Source organism: Poecilia reticulata, chromosome 18 (genome assembly GCF_904066995.2).
Source record: "Poecilia reticulata chromosome 18, P_reticulata-male-v2, whole genome shotgun sequence".
Classification (NCBI taxonomy): domain Eukaryota; kingdom Metazoa; phylum Chordata; class Actinopteri; order Cyprinodontiformes; family Poeciliidae; genus Poecilia; species Poecilia reticulata.
This window is the reverse complement of record NC_088847.1, coordinates 13,626,308-13,653,975: the sequence shown is the minus strand read 5'-3', so window position 1 is coordinate 13,653,975 and position 27,668 is coordinate 13,626,308. Positions and strand designations below refer to the sequence as shown.

Below are 27,668 nucleotides of genomic sequence, written 5' to 3'. Positions count from 1 at the left end.
AAGTGTGTGTGAATGACAACCGTCCATGAATAAGCACTTTGAAGAGATGGATGGATTACCCAAATTGTTACCAGCATTTCTCATGAATTTCATGGTATTATTCTCCTAATTAATATACTTACTAAGAAGACACCACCGACATGTTCAACACTTATTGTTCCCGCTCTGTGAGTCTGAGTCAGCTGCACATTTGAATTTTGCATAGTCATGATTTATCCTAGAGTTTGGCCTGATAATGATTAACACCACAAATTCAGCCTGTAATAAAGGCTGGAATACAAATCTGCAGGGATTATCTACATCTGTAGGGTTATTTTAAAATCCAAACTGTGAGTGTTAAATGTTTTATCATAGATTTGATTTAAAGTTGAATTGGTTGTTAAAGACAATGCTCCTCAAGTCAATGAAAAGGTCTCCAACATATCTGTATTTTGAGTTTTAATACCTCTTTAAGACAGAATCTCAGGTTTTAAATGACTTCTTTGCTGTTGATTTTATACCAAACGGCACACATTGAACCTGGACCAGGTGCAGTTTTCCACTTCGATGACTTCATATTATTACCAAGTCATGCAAATGAACATCAGTTCTGCTCACTGTTGGCGACTCGGTGTTGTCAGGAGTTTCTCCTCCGGAGCTCAAGATTGTTTTCTCATCTGCTCTTCTCGACGACCCGTTCATTTTGTTTGCACGTGCTCTCTGGACCTCTGTAAACCATAAACCAAGAATGCCTTTGCAATGCCAAATATGTTTGGCCTTGGGAACAGCTGGGTGAACATCTGGGTCACGATGACCTGCTGGTTGCTGCAACGCAACAGACTTTTGGATAATACTTAACAGTGGTTAGGCAACTGATTAAAGGTGAAAACATTTTACTTACCAGGAATGTATTTTTTAATAAACTCAAATGATTACCTTTTTATTTTTATACAAAGCATTCAAAGCTGCTGCAGACTCTCAGATTAATCACATTAAGCAGGTCATCTGTGTGAATATCGGTTCTTTTATGCTGTGTGTGTCCCAGTCTTTTGCATCGTCGCCCTCTGGTGGATTTCCACGAGAAAAGCACTCACACCAAAACGCGCGGTTGCACTGTTTGTTTTATTCGGTCAAATACAAATTTGATGATGTCACATGATGTAGACAAAATACACATAAATATTGTCTTTTGTAAAATTGAAATCTGCCAACTGCATAGATTTTATGATATTTTATTGGAATAAAAATGCTCCTTTTGTAACATTTCTGTCTCTGTAACAAACATTTTAAAAAGTCAGTATTAAAAGAAGAAGAATATAAAAACAGCCCATTTTAGAAAAGGGAGCGGGTGGGGGGAGAAAAACAAACCTAAGAGGAAAGAAATCAGATTTTCTGGTTTTAATTAGGATCTCTTGGCAGAGTGATGGCGTCGCTCTGTGGGGCACAACAACACCTCATGCTGGACTCGTAAAGCTGCTCCAGCGTTTCCACTTGGATGCGATTGTTCTGCGCTGACGTAATCACACAAAGCGTTCCCTGTCGGGAGCATCCAGCCCCCCCACCATGTCCCTGAAGTCAGCACCAGCTGAACTCAACATGTGGACGGTAGCCAGAGAGAAATGTCTGCAAGGCCTGAGAACTCAATCTTTTCTACATTTGTGTAAAAAATAAAGAATAAAAAAAAGAAAGTGTGTTTGGGTTGAGGGCCATGAAAGGAGGAACTGGACAGAAGGACGGGTGATGGGGAGGATGACGGGCCGGTCAAGGTTTTGGGTCTGCGCTGCGGCGCCTGAGCTTCTCTGGGTTATTAGAGGCCATGTGTGAAAAGTCTCTGAAAATGTCCTGGTACGTTTCATCACCTGGAAGACGTAAACAAAAATAAAACAGCATGAGTCTAAAAGCTGGAAGCGTAACATTTCTTAAAAGGTGCAGAAACCCAAAGCTCTTGGTGTACAATCCCCTGCGAAAGTATTCACACCCCTGGATTTCTGTCACAACAAACCTTAAGGTATTTTATTAATGTGACAGAGAAACTGCAAGTAGTGCATAATTCTTAAATAGAGAGGAAACGAAGCTGGATTCTTTTTAAAGGCTTTTGCAAGTAAATATCTAAGATTTATTTGCATTAAAGCAACTTTACTCTGATACTCCAAAATATATGACAAGGTTCTAAAAATAGACAAAATTTGTGCAGTCAATCATCGGACATGACAACCAAAACAAAGCAGTCCATCTGAGCTAACAAGCTGGGCTAAATCAGAGCTGCAGCCAAGAGGCCCATGGTAACGCTTTGGCAGCTGCAGATGACCTGCTGGCAGGAGGACTATGAGCCATGCTCGCCACTAATGTGACCTTTATGGGAGGGTTGCAAAAAGTAAACAAGGCGATGCAGCAAAACCGTAGAAGAAAAGCTCCACAATGTTTCTGTCAGGACCACTCGTGTGTTGTAAAGGTCCAGTCAAAGCCCAAACATAAATCCAACTGGAAGTCCATGGCGAAACGTGAAACACGGTGTTCGCGGTTTGTCTCGGTCCAATCCGACTGAGCTGGAGTTTCTGTATTTCGCAAAGAATTGGACCAACAACGACGGGGAAGAACGCCAATACCAACTCAGGCAACATTCGTCTGCAAAAACCGTAGAAAACAATGTTTCCTTTTCCTTCCACTTCACAATTATGCACCACTTTTCTTTTTTCTAGTTTCAAAAAAATAATCGAAAAACATGCGTGCCTGTAACATGACAGCGTGTGGAAAAGAACGGGGTGTGAACATTTACTTTCTTGTTTAAATCCAGTTGTTTTTGCACAGAAAGCAACAAAAAAAAGAGAAAGTTGCATAAACTCGGTCCAGGATGCATTTATTCCAAGAATCCCCCCCCCGGAGCACATTCAACGAGCAGAAGCCCTGAAGCACAACGCATGCAACACAACAAACGGACACACAGGCACACGCACAGAGAACGGCATGCACATGCAATTTACCTCTCAGATTTCTGCAGGTGGCACACTGCGCAAGCAGTTGAAACCAGATGGACATCTCAGCGGGCAGAGGAGAGCACACAACAAAGACAGACAGTGAAAAAAGCAGAGCACTTAAAAAAAAACTGACCAGCAGACAAACACGTTTCACATTCCCCCTCCTTGGTGAGCAAACACACCCTCACCCCACTATTTCCCACTGGAGACGGGAGCAAAGGCAAGCGGACCGTGGAGACAAAATGCAACCAAACTGACCAGAGAGGCGTGGAACCCTGACTAACAGCAGCTAATAAATATACTGTATTAATACTACAGCGTAAACCAAGCCACTATTCACAGAATAGCAGGAAAAACAAAACCGCACCCTGAACTTAGCTTAGATACCTGGAAGAACAGCCATGCTCATATTTACAGGCGATAACGTCAGAACGTCGAAATAGATCCAAACGTATTGGAAAAGGTTTGTTATTCGTTATTCCGCGTCCTAAATGTTGAAAACGCATTTAGCACTTCAGTTGTAGGCTTTGCTTCAAAGTGTCGATGTGCATTTAGTGTGAATGTAAACAGCGCACACTCATGTAAAAAAAAAAAAACCCACCAGGTTTACGTGATGTGAAGTAATTATGAGTCATTTTAAAACTTTTCCTCTTTTGACATCGTATCCTGTACAAATAGCAAACCAATCTGTTGGGTGGGAAAACGTAAAGAATAAAAAACCTGGTTTGATTCAGTTATTTGGCTCTGTTGTCCCAAATTATGACGCTGCCACCACCGTGTTTAACCGTGGAGAGTATGGTTTCATTTTAGACTAGATGGTTTTAAATGTTTTTAGCTCTAATAACAAATGTAGGTTTTTAGTATTGTTTTACTCTTTTGTCATGGAATGATTGCAATTAATTTCCACAACAAAAGGTGTTTTTTAGATTGTCTTTAGGTTTGAATGCGTTTTTTTTTTCATTATATCCACAAATATCAATGTGTGTCCTTTTTTTCCGCCCTCAACGTTTGATGTTTTTCTTTACTTTAAAACCTACAAATAGAAATAAAGCAGCAGATCTATAGAAACGACGACAAAGTTCTTATCGGTTCCCAAAAAGTCACGCAACATTTGTGGCTCTAAATTAATTTTGAGTCGCATGTTGAAAATGGCTATTTGGATAGTAAAGGCCGATTTAGACATCACATCCCTCCTCCTTTTTCCTCACATATGGATAAATTAGGAGTTTGTTTGTACTCTGAGCCAGAAAATAAATGTTCAATATGTTTTTACTGCAAGGTATGAGTGCAGTTAAAGGACGGAGTGGGCAGATGTCCAGACAAAATGGCCGCTTCATTTAGTTAGAAATGCTGCACCTGATGACTAGTGTGACACCAAATAAACAGACTGCTGGCCTTCAACTACTGTTTCCATCTTGCATCGACTTAGTGATTATTTTTTTTATTGTAACGTACAAAATATCCATCAAATCAAAGGTGGGAAGGTTTTTAGAATGATTCATTTCTGTTTCATATCACCAAAATCTGGTATTTTAATAGAGTGAACACTTTTAATATTCACAATGTGATTCATATCTTCTTTATAGCTAGGATCCCTACATTTCCTTTCATCTCTACCGTTTTGTTTGAGCTGAATATAAATATTTTTTTGTCACATTTTTCATGTTTTAAGGTCTGATTTCAGCTCTGCTAACCGTTCCACCCCTCCTAAAGCCCAGTCGCTTATTTGATTCATTTTGGCCTGGATCCTCTTCCTGGCGTGACCCCGGCCACCTCTAGCCCCGCCCACCACCGCCGCCCCGCATTCCTGCCCCGCCGGAGGCGGACCTGATTGGCCGAAGGCTCCGTCCATCTCCCGCATCTCTTTGTTCATTTTGGCGATCCTCAACCTGAAAGGTAAAGAGGGCGCGGTCAGAACGGCGGAGTCCGTCTGTGCCCGGACTGCAGAGTTTCTCTTCACGATGGGCGCTTACAGAGTAACGATGTCTGCGTTTGCGTTGTCCACGGCGATGGTGATGGGGTCCTTTTCGTTCTTGTCTCGGGCCTTGTAGTCCGCTCCTCGTTTCAAGAACAGGCAAACCAACCTGGACAAACCAGCAGATCACAGATGAATATTTGCATTTGCACCCGACGCCGCAGCTGTGGTCTTTGTTGCCTTTGTGGCTCGGACAGATTTACGGTTTTAATCTGGCAGACATCAAAACAGGATTTAAACATATTTTAGTTCCTCATATTGTTTGTGAATTTTTGTACGACAGTCCTGCATCCTCTTCCCGCTAAGTAACCTGAGCTACATGAAAAGACGGGCAGGCGATTTGTGACACAACTTCAAATTTGTGTAATTGGGTTGTTATTCCAGGTTTGTCTTGATGTTCTTCAACATATAAAATGATGCATTTGGCACATCAAGTGCCAAATGCTATGTTAAAACAACTGTATTCCACTGTCGTGATCAAAACTAGAAACAATTACTGTCAAGTAAACATTTTTTTTTTTCCATGCTGAACTTTATTAAGTTGATCAGAGTTTCTAGGAACTTTCAGTACTCAACGACTTCCTGTTTCCCCTGGGGAAACGTAGGATGTGACACAAACAGAGGCGCATTTCCACTTTTCTAAAGGGGAAAGACAGCCATACATACCGTCCAGATAAGTCTCACGCAAGATGTGGATCCTTATAAAAAAAGCGATGGCTGCAAAAATCTACGAAAAGAAAACTGCTGCTCCAACTAAACTCCCTCGTATAAATACAGTCAGAACAATAATTAAAGCAAAGCTGGGCAAGATCCCAAATTTATCTTTCTGTGATGAACAGTGAGGAGGAAAGAAAGAGGTGTAAAAAATATTCTCCATCACTGAAGCAAAGATTGACTCCAAAACAAACATCAGTTCGTTTTCTGTCCCGTAAATATGGAGCTGAGCTAAACCGGGACCTTCTTCAATGGAACGAAGCGCGTTGGTCAGATGAGTCTAAAGCTGAACCTTTTAGCACTGAACACTTCAGATGGGTTTGATTTGAAACAAAATGAGGAATATCATCTGCTGACTAAGCGTCCCACTGACAAAAGCTGGTTTGTGCCTTTGCGGCAGATGTGCCAACAGTTGAGACGTTGGTGACACATTTTCCCAACAGGCCAAATGTCATAACATTTTCTACAGTTATTATTATGCAAAAAGATGCTTGTTCCATACTTTTGACAAAAGTGTAAGTAAGTGCGAGTGGTGACGTACGTACAGAAATATGCGTTTTGTAAAAGAAGTGTCAGTTCACTGAAACAAATCGTTTCATTGTTGTTGTTTTTTTGTTTTTTTTGAGCTGCTGGAGGAAAATGGAGGAAGTTGCACTTTATTTGTGTTTCCGCAACAGGAACTACGACACACTCAGCAGCTTATAGAACCGCTTTAAAAAGATGGATTTTCAGAACAAACGCGCGCAAAACACGAAAACAGAAACGATGCAAACACCGGTGAAAGTCAGTAAGCAAAACTTCACTAAAACGCCGGGTCAGTTTTTACGCAACCGAGGAATCGGACATCAGAAGTGTCCTCGGTTGCAGTGTCCAAAAAAATTATAATTTCAGACTCATCTGTCCAATAAACGATATTACAGATGTTTCCTGTTCTTCTTCAGGTTTCTGTCTTGCACTTGTTCAGACAGAGATGGAACAAGTTCGTCTTGTTCAGTCTCTGTCTGATGGTAAAGTCATCCACCATGCACTGCATCAAGACCCCAACGAAGGTCAAATTAAGACATTTTAGAGTTTTCTGACAGAATCTTGCGGTTCTGGTGATTTTGCTTGGATTTCCAGACCTGGACGTGTCGGCATTTGTTTTTAATGCTTTTTTTGTTTTTGTTTTGATTTACTCCTTAAATGTTTCAGTATTGTTAAAACCTATATTAAATACCACCTGCCCAAATATGTATATCTGAAGAAGTAGCTGAAGATAAAAATAATAATAATAATGATAAGCATACTGGAGCTTTCTTTAACTCCTCCAAACTTCACCTGAGGAGTTAAGATTAGTTCATGGCCAGATTAACTAATCTGGCTACCAGTAAACTGGGTTTGAAAAACAGGCTCTTAAAAAAACTAGATAGAGTTTTCAACAAACTTCCTCTACTCTACCCATAAATCTTTCTGCATAGTTTAAAAAAAATGTTTCTTCCTCCCAGTTTGAAGCCGAAAATAATAAATAGAGCTCATAGCATTTAAATAAGCGGATCATGCAGTGAGATGGGCTGGATGTTTGTGTGTTGGTCGTACCCTGTGTGGCCCAGGATGGTGGCGTGGTGCAGCGGCCCTCTCCCATTGCTGTCCGCCTGGTTGACGTTGGCGCCGTTCTGCAGCAGGAACTCACAGGCTGCCAGAGCGTTCTGGTCCAAACACAGGCAAAAAGTTTAAAGTTTAGAGAATGACTCAAAAAGTACCGAAATCCGACAGGTGGCGTCTAAGAGTCGTAATGGTCTGCAGAATCGGTACTTGTGCACAATTCTTTCTTTATGTTTTTCTTCCAGTGAGCCAAATTTTAGTTTTGTTTTATTTTTCCGCAGGTTTTCTGGCTCATTTTAAAACTCATTTTCAGTCGAGCACTTGAGCTTTTTCAGAGAAATGTTTTGCGTTCCTGCCACTCTTGTTGCAACAACATAATTTGTTATCATTTCCTGAGTGGAAACTGAAATATATCAAAGATAACAGAGTTTGTAGATGTGATTCACAGGAGCACAATTGCTAAAACCACATCTTTTTTTGTGGAGATGTGGGAAAACATAAAATAAGTCCATCTTTTGGCAGTACTGACATATTTATTTTTCACCTGCCTTATACCATGTGCAAAATAAATATGGGTCATCATTTTCCACAGTTCCAGGTCGCAGCTGCTATTGTAGATGTGAGAAAGTTGAGGCGAGTTGCCACTTTTCTTTGAGCAAATCCCAGACTTATGCAGATAAACACACAAATGGTGAGTCTGATTAAGTTATAAAGTGGGGATGTTTAGGTGTTGATATCCTTACAAGTCTTTTTAATGAGTTTATAACCATGTTTAACCTCAGGAAATCTCACTGGGAAGCTGTTTCTGCCCACAGCGGTGGAGTGTGTGTTTGCATGCGGTGACCTGTAGCTTTTTATCTGATTCACAACAAAAGAAAAGAGGTTTACACAGATATTGTGAGGTGAAAAAAAATTATGCAATGGTTTCTCATTATTCTTAGTGGGATGTTCTCTTTATTTCCCATTTTTAAAAAATTGGATTAAAGTCGTCGGCCAGTCGGTGAAAGAGGAAGTTACAGGTGTCTAATTCACCTGAACAGATTTATTAACGTGGTACATTAATGCCAATAATCATAGCAGTGATGACAACTATTTTAAAGTTTATTTTTTTCTCCACCAAGTAAGTGTACTCAAGTTAAATGTTGGATTTTTATAAACTAAGTTAGTGCAACAACAACAACAAAAAAGCTGACTTTTGTTTTGACCAGAGATGCTAAAGCTAATGCTAGTTTTAGCTCCACAGCAGTAATTTCCACAGAGTTTTGCTTCTCTTGGGTTCAGTTTGATTTCATGGATTTTCCAAGTTATTTAAACACATTTCATGCTTTTTTTAATTGTCATGTCAACTTTTACCAAAAATATTTAAAGGAGCCCTGAAAACTGGATATCAAGACCGGTGCAAAACGACTACACCAAAGTGTCACCAGGACCGAAGACCTTCGGGGCAGTAAAAGTGTCGTCCTCACCACAGACACAGCCTGGATCAGAGGAGTGCTCGAGTCCTCGCCCACGTTCACCCAGTTGACGTCGGCTCCGTGGGCCAGCGCGTCCGCCATGACGGGGAAGTTCTGCAACGCAGCCGAGCGGTACAGCAGCGCCCCGGGATGAAGGCCGCTGAGATCCTCTTCTTCGTCTTCCTCCCAATCTGAGGACGGCAGGAGGTCCATTTATGTTCATTCATTTTATTAACAACGGCGGTAGATTTCATTTAAATGTTAGAAAGGCTTCATAAACTAATTTCATTTGTTCGAGCCCACCTTTATGAGAGCTTGAGTTGTTCTTTAGGATGTCGTTGGGGCTTAGACCTGAGGAGAGACAGACGGATGCAGTGAAACAGGTTTATCCCGCATGCTGCCACAATGCACGCACGCACGCACGCGCACACACACGCACGCACGCACACACACACATATAAAACCCTGCAGGAAAATCCCTCAGGAAACACCACTGCTGCTGAAAGAGCAAGTGCAGGGATTGGTTTTGTTTTTATTTTGTTTAAAACTGATCAGATTACAGAGAAAAGGTGCAGCGTCTTGTCAAAGTGTTAACATCATCTGAACTTTTTCGCATTGTGCTACGTTACAACCACAAACGTCAGTGTGCATTACTGGGATTTTACTTGATAGATCCACAATATGTTTGAAGTAGAGACAAAATAAGGGTTGACTTTTTCTTCTGCTGGAAGGTGATTCTTAGTCTCAAGTCTTCTGCTGTTTCCAAAACTTATCAAACACACAGCAAGATTTGTCCCAATTTCCCCTTCCAACAACCTTGACGACGCCCCGATTACCTACACAACTCTATAGATAATCTGAGGAGATATTCCTGCAGTGTGCGGTGTGCCAGGAGCGATCGGGTCGAATCAGAAGGACGTCGGGACTGCTTCGATCTAAAATCTGGGTCACTGAAAAACATACTTGTATCACTTTTTCGCTCTTAAATATACTCCATAAACTATCGCCAGTGCTTCTCACCGTTTGCTCTGAACTAATGTTTGGTCTCGAGAGATTTTGGGCGACATCCCGTCTTAGACCTGAATGTTTGTGAGTGAAATCATGTTCTATATTTTCCCACTAGAGTGCATCTCTGCAGCCCGTCTCTACCCACCATTCTGCTGCTTTCTTGTCAGTTTAGGTGGACAGCCATGTTTTGAGCAGTACCGTTTTTATGTTCAGATGATTGATTTAAAAATTCTCTGTAGAGCAAATATCAAAATTTAAACGTCTCCACAAACTTCTCCCCGACACAATAAGTCAGTCTACTACATTAAGGCAACTAAAGTTTGTGATCAGAAAGCGACAAAAGGTTCCCAGGCTATGAATACTTAGGCAAGTATCGTGGCGCTTTTTACCGGTGAGCCGAGGCAGCGTGGCACGGGTCGGCTTGGGCTTGAGAGGCGGCCGCTGGGCGTTCCGGTCCTGGGTGGTGGCTCGGGTTCTCCTGGCGCTGGACCGCCTCACCAGGGTGGATCTGCCGGTCTCAGGCAGCTTCTGGATGAACTTCTTTTCAACGTACTTTGACCTAATCCATGACTCCTTGTCGCCTCTGAGTGAAGGAAGAAAGAGAAATATGTCTGCACTCCTTAAAAAAATCTACCAAATTCTGATAAAAGGTCTGTTTAAAACTCAAAGTGTCTCTTTGTTTATTAAACTTCACTTTACCACACCTTTCAGATACAGCATGGACGTCTCAGTCTGTGTGTTTAAAAAAAAAAAACCCTGAAGCATTAAAAGTAGTTTCCGGACATAACCACCTCAGCTATCTGCATGAAATACCTGTCACTTCCTGTCTTCTGCAACGTGACACGGTTAAAGAAACGAGGAAGTCGAAAACAAGTAGTCGCTGTCAGCTGAGATCATATTTCTGAAATGCGGAGATCTATAAACAAAGCTGCTTCTCTGCAGGAAACCTTCTGAAGACTCGATGTTCTTAAAAATGCCACAAATATAACAGCTCAATAAACCCGCTTCAACAAAATTTGAAAATCAGGTTCAACAGCGTAGATGAATAATAGGCTTCAAAAATCACCCAAAATAATCAAGAACACAATCAAATTTTTAAAAAAGCACATTTTTGGATAATATAGCTGATACAAATCTATCAAAAATAAAAGATACATCAGTTTTATTGTGTTTTTTTTTAGCTTAATCAAACTACTCAAAGGAGTAGGACTATTTAATAAGGCAAAACCACATTTATGCATAAATTACTGTGCAAAACTTTAAACTGAACTCTAAAACTCACTGAGTCTGTGGCTGCAGGCCTCCAGTGAATACCGCCTTGAGAATCGCCTTTCATCTAAAAATGCATTATTGTTGCTATAACAGATTATCTATTAAATCGTATTTTTGAAGTAAACAACATTGTAGTAAACAAAAAACCTACACATAAGAATTGCCGTTGCGTTTAACGCTAAGGGTTTTTTTCCCCCACACCTAATAGTCCAGTAGATTCAGTTCAGTCGGGGACCAAAACTGCAACACTTGTTACATTTTCAGCTAATGCGGTTCGTTTTCACACAGCACAAACGAACCAGACCCTTTGAAAAAACTCGCTGTTCCCCCCCATCGCCTGTGGTGGCGCTGCACCATGAACCACTGAAGGAAGCGACACAAAGAACCACCGAAGAAGACAAGAGCGCAACTTCCGTCTGTAGTAAATGTAAACAAAAATGGAGCAGAGTCCGATTTTAGCAGGGTAGGATTGGATAAAGGACTACGAGGCGTTTTTCCACTACACCCGTTCATTTGTTTAGGTTGATATTAAAAGACCTTTAGAGGGAGTATTATAAAAAAAAGTCTGAGTGTAGAGTAAAGGTTTTTACACAATGTCGTTGTGTTTAATTTAATATAAAGTTAATGTGTCAGAAGTCATAGCAGATTCCTGGTTACTTAAGTTTTTACTGAAGGTTCTGGTTGCTGTCTCAGAAATCGAAGTGTACTTTTTTTCAGACTGATTTCAGACGAACTTACATGATCTGATGCGTATTACGATGTGTAAAATAGGTGAAATTCCCTGGCAAAGTGGTAAAGTGCACATCTACACGCCGGACCCTCTGACTGACCTGGGACTGGACGGGTGGGGCTTCTTGATGGTGATCTCATCAATCCGAGCCTCGTAGATCCTGTTGATCACCGAGTTGCCCAACTCGCACATCAACTTAAAACAAAACAACAACAAAAACAACTTTGTTAAAAAGCCTGTTGCTTTTCCAGGGAGACTCTCCCCTGAATGACCATTATTCTCACGGGAACTTCTTGTCCACACAGAAATCGACACAATGTGGTTTGCTAAGCCGTTGCTGTTTAAAGGTTAAATTACCTTAATGAGCTCTGGCTCCCAGGTGTCGAGAGTGAGGGAGCGCACTTTGGAGAAATGGACTCCCAGGCTCCTATTGGGAAAGAAAACCACCATTACAGCACATGACTCAAGCTAGTCTAGTATCTGATGCACTGCAAAGACCAATATCGACATACTACGTTGCGGGGACCGACGGCTCATTAATCCGAAACTGTTTTTGGGTTGCGGTTTAAGTGAATTGAGTTTATTTTAGGTGTAGGGTTAAGAATGGTTTGGGCTAAAGGTCAGGGTTCGGCTGCAGAAATTAATGAAAAATGAAAATGCAAAGGCCCTATGAAGGTAGAAAAACACACTGTGTGTGTCGTATTTTATTTAGGACCATTTCTGGAATATTTACTAACCATCTGAAGGGCCTTGCGAGTCCAAAGCCTGGTGCTAATACGTTGGACCCTCTTGTTAAGAGTTACAGGCTAACTTTAGAGGCACGGTGTGAATACCTTGGCAAATAGTAGTAATGGTTGTGGAAAATGTTTGAGTTGGGCATAAATGCTGTTATAAAAATGAATAGAGGTCAATGCAAAAATCCTACTTTGGTTGTGAGGATATTTTCTGCCCAGTTTTGGCAACAAGCTATAATAATTACATCAGATATTAGGATTAAGCACTTATTTGTGTTAGGCCTCTGGCAAAGGCGTTGCTACTATTACAACTAGCCACTCCCAAACATGAATATTACTTCCAGGTAGGAGAAGCTTGTGGGTCAAAATACCGTACTACATTACTGCGCGCCTAAATCATGCCAGGAGAATGAGTCATTCTGGGATTCACTGTGTGCCGAGGTTACGATGGCTCTGCTGGTAATGTGGTTTAATTACAGAGCATCATGTTTTGTTGTTAGAACAGGGAGAAATCTGCAAAGTGAAAAATAATTAGAACATTGCCATCTACTGTGACAACTAGGTGACCGATTTTAATGTTTTTCCACGCAGAGTTTTTTTCCCTCACAGAGTTTTCATGGCTACCTGTGTATCCCTGAGCAGACGATGCACAGGGTGATGCCCAGGTTGATGGAGGCCCAGTCGGGACCGGGCTCTCCGCAGTCGCAGCACTGCTTGTTTCCGGAGATCGCCTGAATCTCCTCCAGAGCCTTGCAGCCTTCGCTCTCCTGATCCCCGATTCCTCCGCCTCCTTTCTCCAAGCTGCTCATCGACACCGAGGTGCAGCGCGACCTCTTACGAAACACAGACGCGCAGGAATTTAGAAAAGGTCAGATCTGGAAGTTAAACACTAGCTGTGTAAAATTCGTGTGTTGGGTTTTTTTTTTTTTGTCCTCACTGGGCTGTGCGCGTCCTCTCTGCGCTCCTGGAAGGCCGAGGCGATGCTGTTTTGGACGGCAGTAATCCACGCTTGCTGCTCCCTCTCTGAGTCTGCCTGCAACAAACAGCACCTGCACACACACAAACACGTAAACACACACACACACACACACACTGTGATCATCTGAAAAACCAGCACTGCCCTCCTCTGCAACGCAGGATGTTTTAATCCACACACTCATCACTGATGAGAATCACAGTGGCCCAAACACACGTCCACAGGGACGGCGCCGCGCTACGTGGCCCACGCAGACTCACTTTGACGGAGACACCACTTCAAAGCAGAACCGCCTCTCGTTTTCGGAGCTGGGCTTGACGGTGCAGAGACGCAGGTCCTCCACCACAACTGTGGGCTGCTCCTGCACAAAGAACACACAGTGACGACCGGGCACCGCCAACGTATGGCTTGTTTGCGCCAAATGTGTGTTTTTAAAATAACTGTTCTTTAATAAATACCTTAAATTTCTTCTGATACACCAGCTGATTCTTCTGAATTGAAAACCAACGTCTGGGACGAAGACAGAGAATTTAGACATCAATGAGAACTTTATGCATTTGTTTTTTGTTTTTTTTTAAAAAAAACGGCTTCTCTGTGTGAATTATTTAATGAGTAAAGTTCTACCTGCTCCAGGTCTTGAAGGCGTTGCTGGCCCGCTTGTAAAGGTAACCCTCCATCGCTATCCCGTTAGCCGCATCGGCGTTAAAATCCAAAACGGACTCGTCGTAGGACATGTCCTTAAAAATATAAAGGGAGACGCGGATCCGTCTGACTCAAAGCGGATTTCTGTGGTTTGTATGGTGTTTCTAAGCGTGCCTTTTGTAAACTTTTACCTTTTTCTTGATAGCTGCATGCCTTTGCTCCATGTCCCTCTTCTCCCTGGCCGAGTTCAAGACAAACTGGGTGTGCTGTAAACAACAACAAATCAGAATTTATATACAGATTTTCACAAAAGTGATTGCGCCACTTAAAAGTTTTTACAACTAGTCATGTTACAACCATAAACTTCAAAGTATTTTAATGGAGCTCAGTGTGTTGCAGCTTAACTGAGTCAACATTTTACGTTTTTAAAACATCAGCTTTGCACATCTAGAAACTCAAATCTTTGCTCTTCTTTTCAAAATAAATAAGACTAGAGTCAGACTTGAAGGAGAACATCTTTGAACGTTCATTTTAAAGTTAATTTATTTCTGAACTTTGACTGGACCGTTCTAACCGATGAACATGCTTCGATGTAATTCATTCCATTATGAAATATTTAGGGATTTTCTGCTGGAAGGTGAAACTTCCAGGTCTTTTTCTGCTTCTAACATGTTTATTCTTCTGTATTGAACTCTTTCCATCTCCTTCCCTCTGCATAATGCTGCTTCCACCATGTTTCACCATAAGGATGGTGCGTTTAAAGATAAGTACAGTTGCTTCTCCATTACACAAGTTGGTCAAAAAGTTCAGTTTTCGTGTCAAGTGACCGGGACACGTTCTCTCGTGCGCTTATTGTATTTCCTAAATGGACGGCAGTGAGTTGAACATGAGGTGCCTTTCTTTGTTTTTGCAACTTTTCCATAAATGCCAGATTTGTGGAACAGATTGCCACACCTGAGCTGTGGATCAAAGCAGCTCCTCTAGAGTTACCATGACTCTCTTTAATGCTTCTCTTATTATTGCTCTCGTTTGCTGGTGAGTTTCCATTGGTGCCACACTGAGATGTTCAAAACTTAAGATATTGTTTTACAGTTTAGCTTTAAGCTCTCCCTGAGGAGATATTTGGTCTTCATGTTGATGTTTTCTTCACCAACGTTTTGAATTTACACCGAAATTAAATCACACATGGATTGAACTCGGTTACTTCTGAAAGTTTAGCTGGATTTTAATTTAAGATCATCAGAATAAAAATGCAACCTGGGAAATGTATAGAATTAAACGCACATAAATACCTTTGCAGTCTGAGAACTTTGTATTTTATGTCCTGTAGTCACAGAAAAAGCTACCTAAACTCATTTTACTGGAGAACATTGTGAAATTTACATTTAGTGGTGCAACTCTAGATCACAAACAGATGTGAGAGAACAAGCAAGACCAAACCAGTCACTAAGAAACCAGTTAAACTACAACTGCAGTCAGGAGTTGTTGAGATGAGTTGGCATGAATCTTTATTTCAGGAAAGGGACTCAGATCAGTGGGAAATAAAATCCTGCTCTTATGCGTTTTCACTTTTTCCACATTGTCCACCGATCTGCGGAGTTCGCCAGCTGCTGAGTTGCAATAAATCCCTCTTCCTTTCCCCCTCAGATGTGTTTGACTCTTGGACAAAAAGAGAAACGGGAGGTTAAGAGGTAGGATTTCCCTCCTTTAGGCTTCCCTGAAAACAGGAAGTGGAAAATGTTGAACTCCTCTGAATGCCAAAATGGTAAGAAAAAAAAAAAAGTAAGAAAAACGACACATAGCTCGTGTTACTCTTGAAAGTCCAGATTTCAGCGGTAAAAGTTGAAACATTTTGGCTCCTCTTGGCCAAAAGGACGGACTCAGCAAGTCGCTGCCAGAGTTGACAGTGCAGAAACGTTGCTTCCAGCTTCCGCCGACGGAAAGCCGGAGCAGGCGCTTGAGATAGTCACACAGACATGTGAAATATTTCCTGTTGTTGCTCACTTGTTCCTGTCATGATGAAAGTGGGATGTCATCCTGTGACTTTGCTCCCGCTCCGGTTGGATGTAGGTTTTTTACTCAGCAGCCAACAGTTTGGGACCCCCTCTGACCAGGGTTACCAGGTTGTTCCACCAACACAAGCAGAGCGCTGTTACGCTCAGCGGCTCGGATCCAGATTTTTATTTGTTTACCTTTGACGCAACCTCCATACCTCAGGCCTCTGACGCGGTTCTGCCGTGCAGCAGATAGAAACAACACCCAGACTTGGAGCGTCGTTTTGGGTTTGAGGTTTTGCACAGATTGCGTTTTTCGGCTGAGCCGCTCAGTGACGGCAGCGTGGCTCAGACCCAACATGCTCCAGGGTTTAACTGACACTGATTAATTCAATATGAAAGAGTAACGACAAGAAATTGAAGCACATTTCTTATGTGATTGCATTTTATCGCAAGTGAGAAAGTCTTCTCCAACAAGTTTTGCCAATTGCCAAGTCTGTACGGTCATAATGAGAAGCTTCTGGGTAATTTGAGAAGTTAAGTTCCTCATCAGCAGATTATGTTACTTTTTAGTGAATTTTTCAGAAAGATTTTTCTACTGCTACAACATCTCAGCAACATCCAAACTTTGGCTACAATATTCTTTGGATCAGGCACCAAGCAGCAGCACTGATGAGTCTCTACTTTTTCTTTTTTTTTTTTTGTTAATTTTGTTGGAAAATTAGAAATTGTAGCTAAGGATGAACCAGGCTTCCAAAGGTTCAATTAATTCAGATGTTTTCCATTACAAAGTTGTGACATTATCATCTTTCACTAACTAGATAGCAATCTTAGTCTATGCAATGTCATGACTTTGAGGAAAGTCGTGCAAATCTTCCCAAAATTCTCTTTAATTTTTATTCTGAAATATAGAAAAAATTATAATTCTAACTAGAAGATTACGACTGTTAATGCGATAAAACGATGGCTTAGTGTTATTTTAAACAGTTCGTGTAAATATCCGGTTTAATTTGCATGTGGTTAAAAGAAGTCTTCCCATTGTTGGAGCCTTTAATTGCGGTATTAGTCAAGTTTTTAGGCTTATATTACATAAAATAAAAGAACAGCCAACTTCTGGGCATGTTATGCTCCCTTTTACACAGGAGACACAGATATTAGCGGTTTAATTCAAAAATAATCCCATTGGAGACGAAGCTGGAGCAAGCAGATATTGTTTGCGTTTATCATTAACAGCCAACAACAACTTATTACAATAATTAAAGAAAACAAAATCTTACCTCTTCATTCAGTTTTTGGCAATATTGATCCAGTTCTGACAGAGACTGGTGGCCTTGTTGAAAGAACTGAGACTGGGACTCCAGGAGGGACAGCATCTAACGGGCACAAGACAGCTTTTAATTCAACAACAACAACAACAAAAAAGGAAAAAATGCAAACAAGAAGCTCTGAACTTACAGCCAACAGAATATCCGCCTTTTTTTTGGCTTCGAAGACGTTAATCTGAAACAAAGGAAGGGAGAGGTTAGAAACAATTCAACGACCAACTGAGAAAACACAGCTATCAATCAAAACAAAGCCATAATCAAGACTCGCTGCTGCTGCAGCTTATTTTACTCGGGCTAACTTTGGAATTTAAGCCTAAAAATATTTAATTACGATTTAAACCTGTCTATTATTTACTGCTGCGTTACACTTACCTCCAGTACATAGTCCAACGCCCCCGACCGGAAGGACTTGCGTGCGTTGAGCAGAGCGTTAGTCGCCTCCTCCACTTCGTGCAGCTTCCCTCGAGGAGCCTGGGCGTTCCTGGCCAGCGCGCCCTCCAGGGACTCGCTGCTGCGCTCAAACTCCTTACGGACGTCCTTGAACTTACGAACATCTCTGAGAGTCGGGGAGTAAAGACAGAAACTTAGTGAAACTGGGATTAGTTTTGTGCAATTAAATATTTCATTATATTGAAGCACAAACGGCGGCTAGTATGAGATTCTCACAACTTAAAAAAAAATACTGATTTCTGAATAAAATATGAGAAAAAAAAAATCAACAATTATTTATACTGCTGCTAAATTATCATAACATGCCCAAAATTTACTGTATTCTATTGTTTAGGGGGTTTTTTATAGAACAGTCCAACACAAAGTAGTGCATGAATGTAGTTGAAAGGAAACGACCTTCTGCTGTTCGTGCAAAATGCTAAACAGATAATCCTGGAAGAAAACCTGTTAGAGGCTGCAAAAGACTTGAGACTGAGCTAAACCTTTCTGCAGAACAACAATAAAAACTAGAGGTGGGACTAAAATTATTAATCGAGGGCGTGTAATTAACTTATCGCAATAAATAACATTTAAATTGAAAACTGTATACTGACAAAAGAAGCAACATTTTCAACTAAAAGTCAATTTTTTGGAGCTAAATTGTTGGATAAATAGACATAGAAGCTCCACAACAAAAACTTTTGTTGTTTTTATCCTGTTTGTTTGTTTCAGCCATCAGATCGGTGCAAAGTGTTGCTATGTAGCAACTTTGACAAAACACTTCTGTGAATGTGAACTGTGTTCGCCAGCGTTAGCATTGGAGTCGTCTCTGTTTGCTGCAACATGCTTTGCATTGAGACTTGGATTGTTTCCATGACAGGCCGACTCTTTTCTGGACAACTCGCCCACAACAACCGTCTTTTCCAGCGTCCCATCAGATCGGTTTTTTTTTAAGCAAAAATTAACCCTCGGAGGGCCTGAAAACCCGGCTGCCGTTTGCCGATGCCGCTTACATGGCATTTCTACTGGTATATCAGAAATGGTCATTAATTAATCGCAAGTAAGAAAGTTGCAAATTTAAGTCCCAGCCATACCTAAAACATATTTATGTGCTGGAACATTCGCTGAGTTTTAACACTTCAACTGTGCAAATCTGGTAAGAAACCCTGAAAAATATATATATTTTTATTTGACGTGTAAAAACCTAAGAGAACCATATATAATTGTCTCTCAGCTTCATAATTACACTTCATTTTGTGTTGGCCATAACAACCAAATAAAATACATTAATGTTTGTGATTGTAAACAACGTGGGAAGGTTCAAAGGAGGTAAACCCATTTGCTTGGTGCTTTATTATAGATTTTACTTTCTGTCACAAAATCGTGACATCATCACCTCCAGTGATGATTAAGCTGAAATTACACACACAAAAAAAACAACCTGCTATTTTCCTATGTTGCGTTACACAACTCAAGCTAAATAAGAACAGGCTTTTGTGAACTCATGACACTATTTTTACTGACCCCCAAAAGGAGGCCAGTGAGTTCACAAGGTCAAACCACATCGTGGAATATTAACCGCTGTAAATCTCTGCATCATGCTACGCTAGTCTCTTCTAAACACCCTCCACTAATGGAGGCAGGCAGGAAAGACGCGGTCTGGAGAAGGAGACCCATAAAACCGTGTTGATGGTTGGCAGAAAAGCGAGGGAGTGGCTCCGTGTTCGCATGTTGACTAATTGCACAGATTGCACTGCTGCTGTTGGGAAAGAGGCGCTAATCCAAGCGAACACCCAGGGAGGCGGCGCGAAGGCAGCTCACTCACTCCTTCACGAAGGTCTGCAGCTTCGTCCTGACCGACTTCTGAATCGTCTCAATCACTTCCTAAAATCGGAAACGGAGAAGAAAAAAAACAAAAAACAAATTCAAAGAGTCAGACGCAATGTGTTCGACAGCGAGCTGCAGGCTTTCTTGACCACATACTACTGCAGCTGATAACCACCATGACAGGAATGAAGAAGTTGCGGAGGTGAGAAACAGACAGACTGGCTCGCTAACTCACCCCCTGTGCGTCAAAGATGACAGACAGCTTTTTGGAAAATTTGTCCAAGCATTCCTGGAAGGAAAACGTCTCAAGTTATTACTATTATTCTATTTTCAATCAGATCTTAAATGCTTTAAGATATTTTTTTCCCTCTGTCTAAATGACAAACTGTGAATCCGTGCAGAAACATTCGACCATCAAACACTTCCTTTAGGTAAATTAGCTCTCAACAGCATTGAGCTCTGAGCAACTCGGAGGATTGTGTCAGCGCGGCTTTTGTCACCTCCATCATGCTGTCCGTGGTCCACTGGTGTCCGAGCTCCCGCAGGCCGCTGACGAAGCTCTTGCTGGTCTGACAGTAGACTCGGCCGGCCTCCAGCATGGCTTGGCATTGCTTCACGAGCTGGAAGACACGAGCGAAAGCGGCTGACGTCATCACCGCGCGAATAAATAAACAGAACACCTATTTCAGGATTTCGCAGAGCACGTGCGACTCGAGCTGCTGCCGACTGTTTTGTTCACAGATTCAGGAGCTCGTTATCTTTTCGCGAGATGCCTGGGGAAAAAATTAAAATAAAAAAAAAAAGCCAGATGATAATTTTCTCCAGCTGACGGAGCTACCCCTCCCCCACCTGCTTCCACTTGTTGCCCATCAGCTGACTGAAAGAAGGTGGCTGCTCTCTTTTTATGCTTGCAGCAAAGATAAATTCAGCTCCTTCCTTCACTGTTTTACGGTGACAGTTGGTGAGAACGTCTGCCAACCATGGCTTCTCCTAAACCACAAACAAGCTTGTTGTAACTGTGTTAACCTGCGAACTAAAAAATAAACACTGATGAAACCATTACTACGATTACAAATAATTATTCTAGATTTTTGCTAGAAATTAATCAATCAAATCCAAAATGACAATAAATGAATGTTCTGGTTACTGTAGATATGGCTGTAATAATTAATATCTTGTTATGTTTTAGCAGCAGCAGGAACAATTATTACTATTTTTTTCTTTGAATGAAAGCAGATAATATTCTGCTTTAATATAACAATACAGAGCTTTATTCTCTCTGTGTCACACAGTGAGAATCTTCCATGTCTAATCAGAGTTTATTATTCAGCCTCCACACGACCACATGTTGGAAAAACCTGACTCTTGAGCTGCCACATGTTTACCGCTGCGTGATTAAGCTGGTTGTGCAAAATGTTGCTGTTGTGTTTTTCCACTTCTGCTGCTGAGAGCAGAGCTGCACCTCCAGCTACTGCAGTGCCTCCAAAGATTTGTTAACAGGCGATGTGACTTCTAGTGATTGGTTAATTTCCTGGTAAACATGTTAGAAAAGCTCCAAATGTTCACGCTGGGTCGGTATTCCTAAACTCCCACATCGGGACGTATTCGTACCATAAAGTTCACAAATAAAAAGTTTAGCTCTTGCAATATACAGCAAACATTCCGTCTTGAGTAAAATGCCTTTAGCAAACGTTCGCACAACGACACAAGTCATGGACCAAAGTCCCCGTACTTTGTGCTGCCCACTTGGACCAAACATCCAGCATGGCTTCCACAGAAAACACTAGAACATTTTCTGAAAGGAAGACAGTTTTTTTTTCATAGCAATCGTTTTAAGTTTCTGCATCCAAAAGGTTTAGTTTAAAGATACATGTTTTTTTTTGTGAAAGTGAGAGGATGCGTTGATGCGAGTTCAACACGTTTGAGTTGCACCAGTCACTTCTGCTCTGACGTTTGTTTACCTCACGAACATATTTTGCCTTCCGGTCTCCGCTTGTGATTCACACATTTCACTTCAGTAGATGACCAGGAAGTAAAACAATTTGCATAATTTAATAGATTAAAAGCCTCCTGCTAGTGACATAGTTATTTATGCACCTCTAGCCTGGTTAGCAAGTGACTGAATAAATATACTAATTAATGAACTGTACTGGCTCCCTAATTGAATGTTGCTTTCAAAACTTGATAAATGTAGCTCCTCGTGTAGTACTCTGCTACAGATATAACATGTCATAAATTAGAGAGGTTTTTCTGGAGGAGGAGCATTTCCCCAAACTTAAATGAAAACATTTTATCAACTGGAGCAGCTCTCTGCAGACCAAACATAAAAATAACCACTTTGACGGGGATCTTGTTTGACTCATTTTCTGCATTGGCCAGTAAAGGCCTTACTGGTGCATCTCCATTTCACCAGTGTAATGTTTGTAAAACTGGTTGTTTTGGAAGCAAATCTTTAAAAACAGGACATGGTTTCTTTTTAGCGAATGAGAAAAAAAAGAACCCTTTGTCTGAGAATGACTTTTAATCTCTGTGCACATCAGGAATGCTAAAAGACAGTATTATGTGAATCAGGAGACTCAAAAGAAAAACACAAATCTGATCTCATGAAAAACAATCTCATGCAACCCGGGAAATTTCTGTTTCTGTTTCCTTTCTGCGACGATAAGGTCAGAGTTCAGCTGCAGAAACCGAGGAGGATGTTGCACCACCCGGAGACAAAAGTCTCTTCATCTCCTTTCATCCAGTTTTATTGATTTTTGCCGATCGATACGTCAGCCCTGGTCCTGATCCACTTGAAAAGGTTGCGGCGGGAAGGTTTTGTTGTCGCGTTTCAGATGAGCCCATGCGACACGTGACGTTCGATTTTGTGCTTATTAGGTATGATTTGGGAACAGAAACGCGCCGTGTGGACGACTGGTTGAATACATCTGAAACCGTGACCCATTTGTGCAGCAGGGAAAACGGGCCGAAGCAGAACAAAGTGTTTGTTCTCTAATCGGGACTGTAATATGATGGGGAAGCAGCACCTGCAGATACTTCCTGCTCGATTCAGGTAAACTTTCCCCAAACCACCGACTCACTCATGCTTCTCACTCCTGATTTAAAGGGAACTTGTGATGACCGAGTGTATGTGTGTGTGAGCGCGTGTGTGTGGGATGTGAGTCTTACCTTGTCCAGGCGAGTTTCCAGCTCGCTCACGTCATTCTGGACGACTTCGATTTCAGCTCTGAAAAGGGCAAAAACTGAGCTTTAGTTATTTTTCAATATTAAACCACCCATAGATGTTTAAATATCTTGAATAAAACAATTAAATAATGAGTAAAGAGCCATAAAAAACTTAGTAAGTCATTGATTAAGTTTTATGTAGATATAATAAATTTTTTTGTATTGTTTTATAGGTCTAATTAGAATATGACTCCATTTTAGTACATTTAATTCAACACTTTCATTTGTCTGTGGTTGGTGGTTTATGTTTCTCTTGTTTTAATTTGCTCGAATATTACAAAATGTAATGTGCAGCACTTTGTTTATTTTTCCTGATGGTGGTTGTCTAAATTAAAAACTTTTGCAGATGCTTAAAAAAGAAATAAAAACGTGTTTATTTTTAGTCCCGTTAATGTAGCTAGAAAATCGGTTCTGAATCATCAACTGGAAAAATGAACAACAAAAAACTGTTGTGAATAGTTACATTAACGAGGTATCTCTCTGAAATTGGACATAAAAACCGCTTTAGTCCGAAACACAATTTCTTAATCATTCCTGTGATTAATAAACAAAAAAACAAAAAAAAAACTAAAATACCGCAGATTTTAAACAGTGGGAGTTACAAAGACTTTGAAAAATTTCCCTGGTTTAAAAACCGGGGCGGCGTCCAGTTGGGGTGACATGAGGACTCATTGAAAACAACCACTGAGGCGTTTTGATGACACCCAAATGAATTAATATCCGTCTATAGTTCTGTAAATTGGTTTTCACATTTAATAAAACGGCTTTTAACAAATCTACAAACAAATCGGGTGAAGAGGTTTACTCTTGAATCAGGAGAGAAAATGATGAGATCAGCATCAATCCAACTACTGGCCTTCTCACAATGCCAGTAAAACATCTAAATGTGTAACCATTTCTGAATATTGTAATTATGACACTTTTATTTCCTTTCCATTACAATTTTGACACAATGATCTCAAGGAGAAATCTCATAAAATACTTTAAAAAACACACACTAGCAGTTTAGCTTAATGCCTTGAAAAACAGCGTTTGTTGTGAGGCGCCACCATTTTTGTTTCATTTGCAGTCCTGCGTTTTGTGTCAGTGTAGCTTCACTGGGATACAACGGCGTTCCAGAAACAAGAACTTGAAACCGTTTCAGGCTTTACAATCTGATTTCAGAGCAACTTATGACGTCTTTAGTATTTTTTTTATTTTTTTTAGAAACTTTGCTGTTTTTTTTTGTTGTTGTACATGTCACTGGCAGTTTATGCTTGTTTAAATACTAAATAAATAATCCAGAAGGGGAAAATATGTGTTTGAATTATCCTTCAAAGCACAAGTTTGAGGCCTTTTCAACCTCTGTGCCTCAGGTATGCAGGCAGGGCACGGAGCGCGGCTGGTTTTCAGGGGTTTTTGGAGCATTACTCAGTGTCTGTTTCTGGCTGTCTTCTCATTTCATAGCAGCAGCTCAAAGCATGTGGTTTCCGCTGCCTTCCACCAACAGTACAGCAAGCAGCAGAAGAAGAAAAAAACAGAGAAAGAGAGAGATGAGTCTGAGTGGGGAGGGAAGAGAGGCGCTCTGGGACAGAAGCTGTTTGTGTTTATCAGTGCAAGGAGTCTGAGGTCACGGCCTTTTTTTAAAAAAAAAACACACAACGGGTCAATGAAGGCGAGGAGGAGAGAAAGTGAGCTAAAACGAGGCCGCAGAGGAAGAGGACTGATGTATTCCTTCAGCAGAGGAACATCCCTCATCACCTCTGCCCCTCTGAGAGGCACGCAGCAGCAAGCAGAGCAAGCCGAGACGGCGCTGAGGCTGAGTTTCCGCCGCGGTTCTCCGCACAGAGAACTCACTTCCTGCCTCCTGTTGATCAACGCGGCACATCTCGCCTCACTTCCTGCTGCCCTCCCACCCCGCCTGTTACCTGGCAACAACACATCTGAGCGGCTGACCAGAAGCTGTCACGCTTTTTTTTTTTTTTTTAAAGTTTCTCCTCAGCTTTCCCGTCCAGGCTCGGTCCATCAGAGTGATACATTTCAGCAACACTGCCACTTTTCTTTCTTTCTTTTCTCTTCGCCTGACACGATGAGACGTCTCCACAGAAGGGTTGCTGTGGCTCAAACTTTCCACCACATGAAAACTACGTGGGTAACGGAGAAATAAAAGAAAGGAAGACTGATGGAGGGTGTAAATGAGCTGGGGCCGAGGTCAGCGGTGACTCAGGCAGGGTGCCAGAAACCGGGGGGGATGGGGGTTGGCACACCCAGCCCGTCTTGAGCCTTTTGCAGAAACCAGCTCAGTGACACTTCCTTGTAGGTTACACCAGATGCCGATGGTGAAAGAAGTAATTGCTGGCATGCTGTAGATGTGCAGTGACAGCTCCTTTTGTCGTGGACTTAAAGCATGATTAATACAGCCATGAAAATGAGTCAGTGAATACCGCGTGGTTAACAAACGGAGGGGAAATATTTGTAGTTAATATACGTTAAAGGAGATCCGATGCTATTTTTAAGGATTCCAGTGGTATGATAAAAATGTGTCCATGCATGTGGGCCCCAGATGGGTTTCTCTCAGCAAGCTGGATGGGTGTTCGTGTTTCCGGTCTCATCTTTTATGGCATCCACCTGTGTAAGCTTGTTGCATCCTCATTGCTTATCGGGTTCCTTATTGCAACCCAACGACGATGCAACCCTTATTGGGATAACCAGTTTTGCATCCTACTGGTTCTTGTCAACATAGGAACCAATTTTTGGTCAGTTTTCCCGCATTCAATCTACGCAAATGGCCAAAGCATAAGCGACCCTAGCTGCTTCCTAGAGCCTCCAGGCCAGCAGGGGGCACATGACTTCTGACGCAGAATATAAAACACAAAGCCTTACATCCCTCGACAAAGCTAAAGTTTCCAGAGTACTTTGTTTAAGCACATTAATGGAAAGTTGAGTGGAAGGAAAAAATGAGAGGCCTTGAAGCAAAGTTCAACGAAGCTTTTGTGGGAGATTAATAAGGTTTGACTGCAGCTTGAGTCCATGTTCAGGAAACCGCGCACACAGACGTATCCAGGGCGTGCGCTGCAATCGTGACATCTCACTCCTAAACCAGAGACGACATAACTGTCCCAGAGACAACACCACTCAAGGTCCAGTGTGAAACTTTAACAGTTAGCAATAATTTGGGGAGCCAAACCAAATGGCGGTGGTGGTCCACCATGTTTTACTGAGTCTGAAGTCAGGCCATCAAGCACACACCAACAAAGGTTACCGAGTTTTACCCTTATTCTTATAACCAAAGTGTCGCAGAACTGGACAGTTCGCCCTGCAGCAGCGAATCTAGGACGACTTCCTTAGCACCTTTCATAGCCACGGGCTGATTTCCTCCATGCCATGCTGCACTGATGCAGTAATTCATGCAAATGGAACCCCAACCAAGAAAATTCTCGGAAAATACTGCACAGTATTCAGAAATCAACATTTCTGTATTGAAAAAAAAAAAACTTTTTCTTTTCATTGGTTTCATGTAAAATTAAACTTTTTTTAAATCCAAAATTTTGGGTTTACATTAGCTGTAAGTCATAGTCATCCAAAATGAGTGAAAAGTTTCACGTTTTCCGTACAATTACTGAAATAAATCAACCGTTTCGATTACGTTGAGAGGCACCTGTACAGCCCCCTCCTGGGCCCGTTTGTACACGTTGACTGGGCACCAATGAAATCTAAATATGGGCCCTTATTATTTGAGTTTTTGCAAACGGTTGCGCTTGTAAAGTTGAGAATGTGCTTTTGTTTTTCCATAAAGGCTGTAGATTTCATCCATCTTACCTGAAGCGAGGGGAGTCTTTCAAACACTCCTCAAAGTCCAACTTTACTGTCATTCTTGCGTTTGTTCTGCGCAAAACCTGCCCTGTAGTTTGAATCTTCTCTGGAGTTGGAGGTGAGCAGAAACTCAAATCTGTCCGGATTCAGCGCTCCACGGTGGCAGCCTGGCTCATGGTTGGACAGGGGAAAAAAAGTCAAAAAGGAAGAAAAGTGTATTCCTTCACCCCCCTCCTAAAAAAAAAAGAAAGAAAGACGTCCTGTTCGTCTTTTCCGGCTCACATCCGTGTCTGAAGTCGACTTGTCACCACTTTTGAATGAAGTCAGAGGATGTTTGAAGCGTTTTAATCATCTTATTCTCAGATCAAGCGGCGGTCCGTCCGTCAAATCCTCCAGCTTCCGCGAGAATGATGCTGCAAAAAAAAAAAAAAAAAAAAATCCCAAACAAAACAAAAGAAAAAAAATCCCCGCGGTAAATGCCCAGGAAAGAGATTGTGCGGATTAATATTTCCAGATAAAAGGAGTCGAGTCAGACCAGCAGCCGGTATGCGTCTGATGAGGACTGCGTAGAGGAGAACTGTTTAACGCAAACACAAAGAAGGTCCAACCCCCCGTCGCCTCCATCTCCATTTCCGTGTTTCTTACTCAGAGCAAATTATGGTTTTGAATGGGTACAAAATGACAGGTTAGGCTGCAAAGAGCCGCATGTTCTCTATAGCAACTCCACCACTTTACATCTTACAAATCCACTAAATTTGACTCATAAATAAGTTTATAGCATAAGGAGGATACTCGTTCCCGCATCTGATGTTTGTGTTTTAAACTCCTCAAGTTCACTGAGCTGTAAGCTTCACACACACACACACACACACACACACACACACACACACACACACACACACACACACACACACACACACACACACACACACACACACACACACACACACACACACACACACAGTGCTGGGTGTGTTTTCTTGTCCTGCCAGCTGCTCTGCTTTGTTGTTGCTCAAGTGCAAAAACCTGTTCACAG

General features: G+C 41.6%; 1 protein-coding gene across 1 annotated transcript; it reads right to left on the bottom strand.

Annotated features, from left to right (window-relative positions):
- Nucleotides 1-1,082: 1,082 nt before the first annotated feature.
- On the bottom strand, nucleotides 1,083-27,433 carry acap1 (ArfGAP with coiled-coil, ankyrin repeat and PH domains 1). Its single transcript, XM_008435434.3, has 23 exons — nucleotides 26,639-27,433; nucleotides 22,784-22,841; nucleotides 20,116-20,235; nucleotides 19,851-19,904; nucleotides 19,614-19,672; nucleotides 17,732-17,915; nucleotides 17,490-17,534; nucleotides 17,312-17,407; nucleotides 14,232-14,306; nucleotides 14,023-14,135; nucleotides 13,857-13,908; nucleotides 13,659-13,759; nucleotides 13,360-13,471; nucleotides 13,047-13,255; nucleotides 12,046-12,115; nucleotides 11,789-11,883; nucleotides 10,076-10,269; nucleotides 8,982-9,029; nucleotides 8,691-8,869; nucleotides 7,219-7,328; nucleotides 4,928-5,038; nucleotides 4,782-4,843; nucleotides 1,083-1,838 (listed from the first exon to the last, which is right to left on the bottom strand). Exons 1-23 carry the CDS (start codon nucleotides 26,689-26,691, stop codon nucleotides 1,741-1,743), a joined length of 2,298 nt encoding a protein of 765 aa, XP_008433656.1. The 5' UTR covers nucleotides 26,692-27,433; the 3' UTR covers nucleotides 1,083-1,740.
- Between the last annotated feature and the right edge of the window lie 235 nt (nucleotides 27,434-27,668).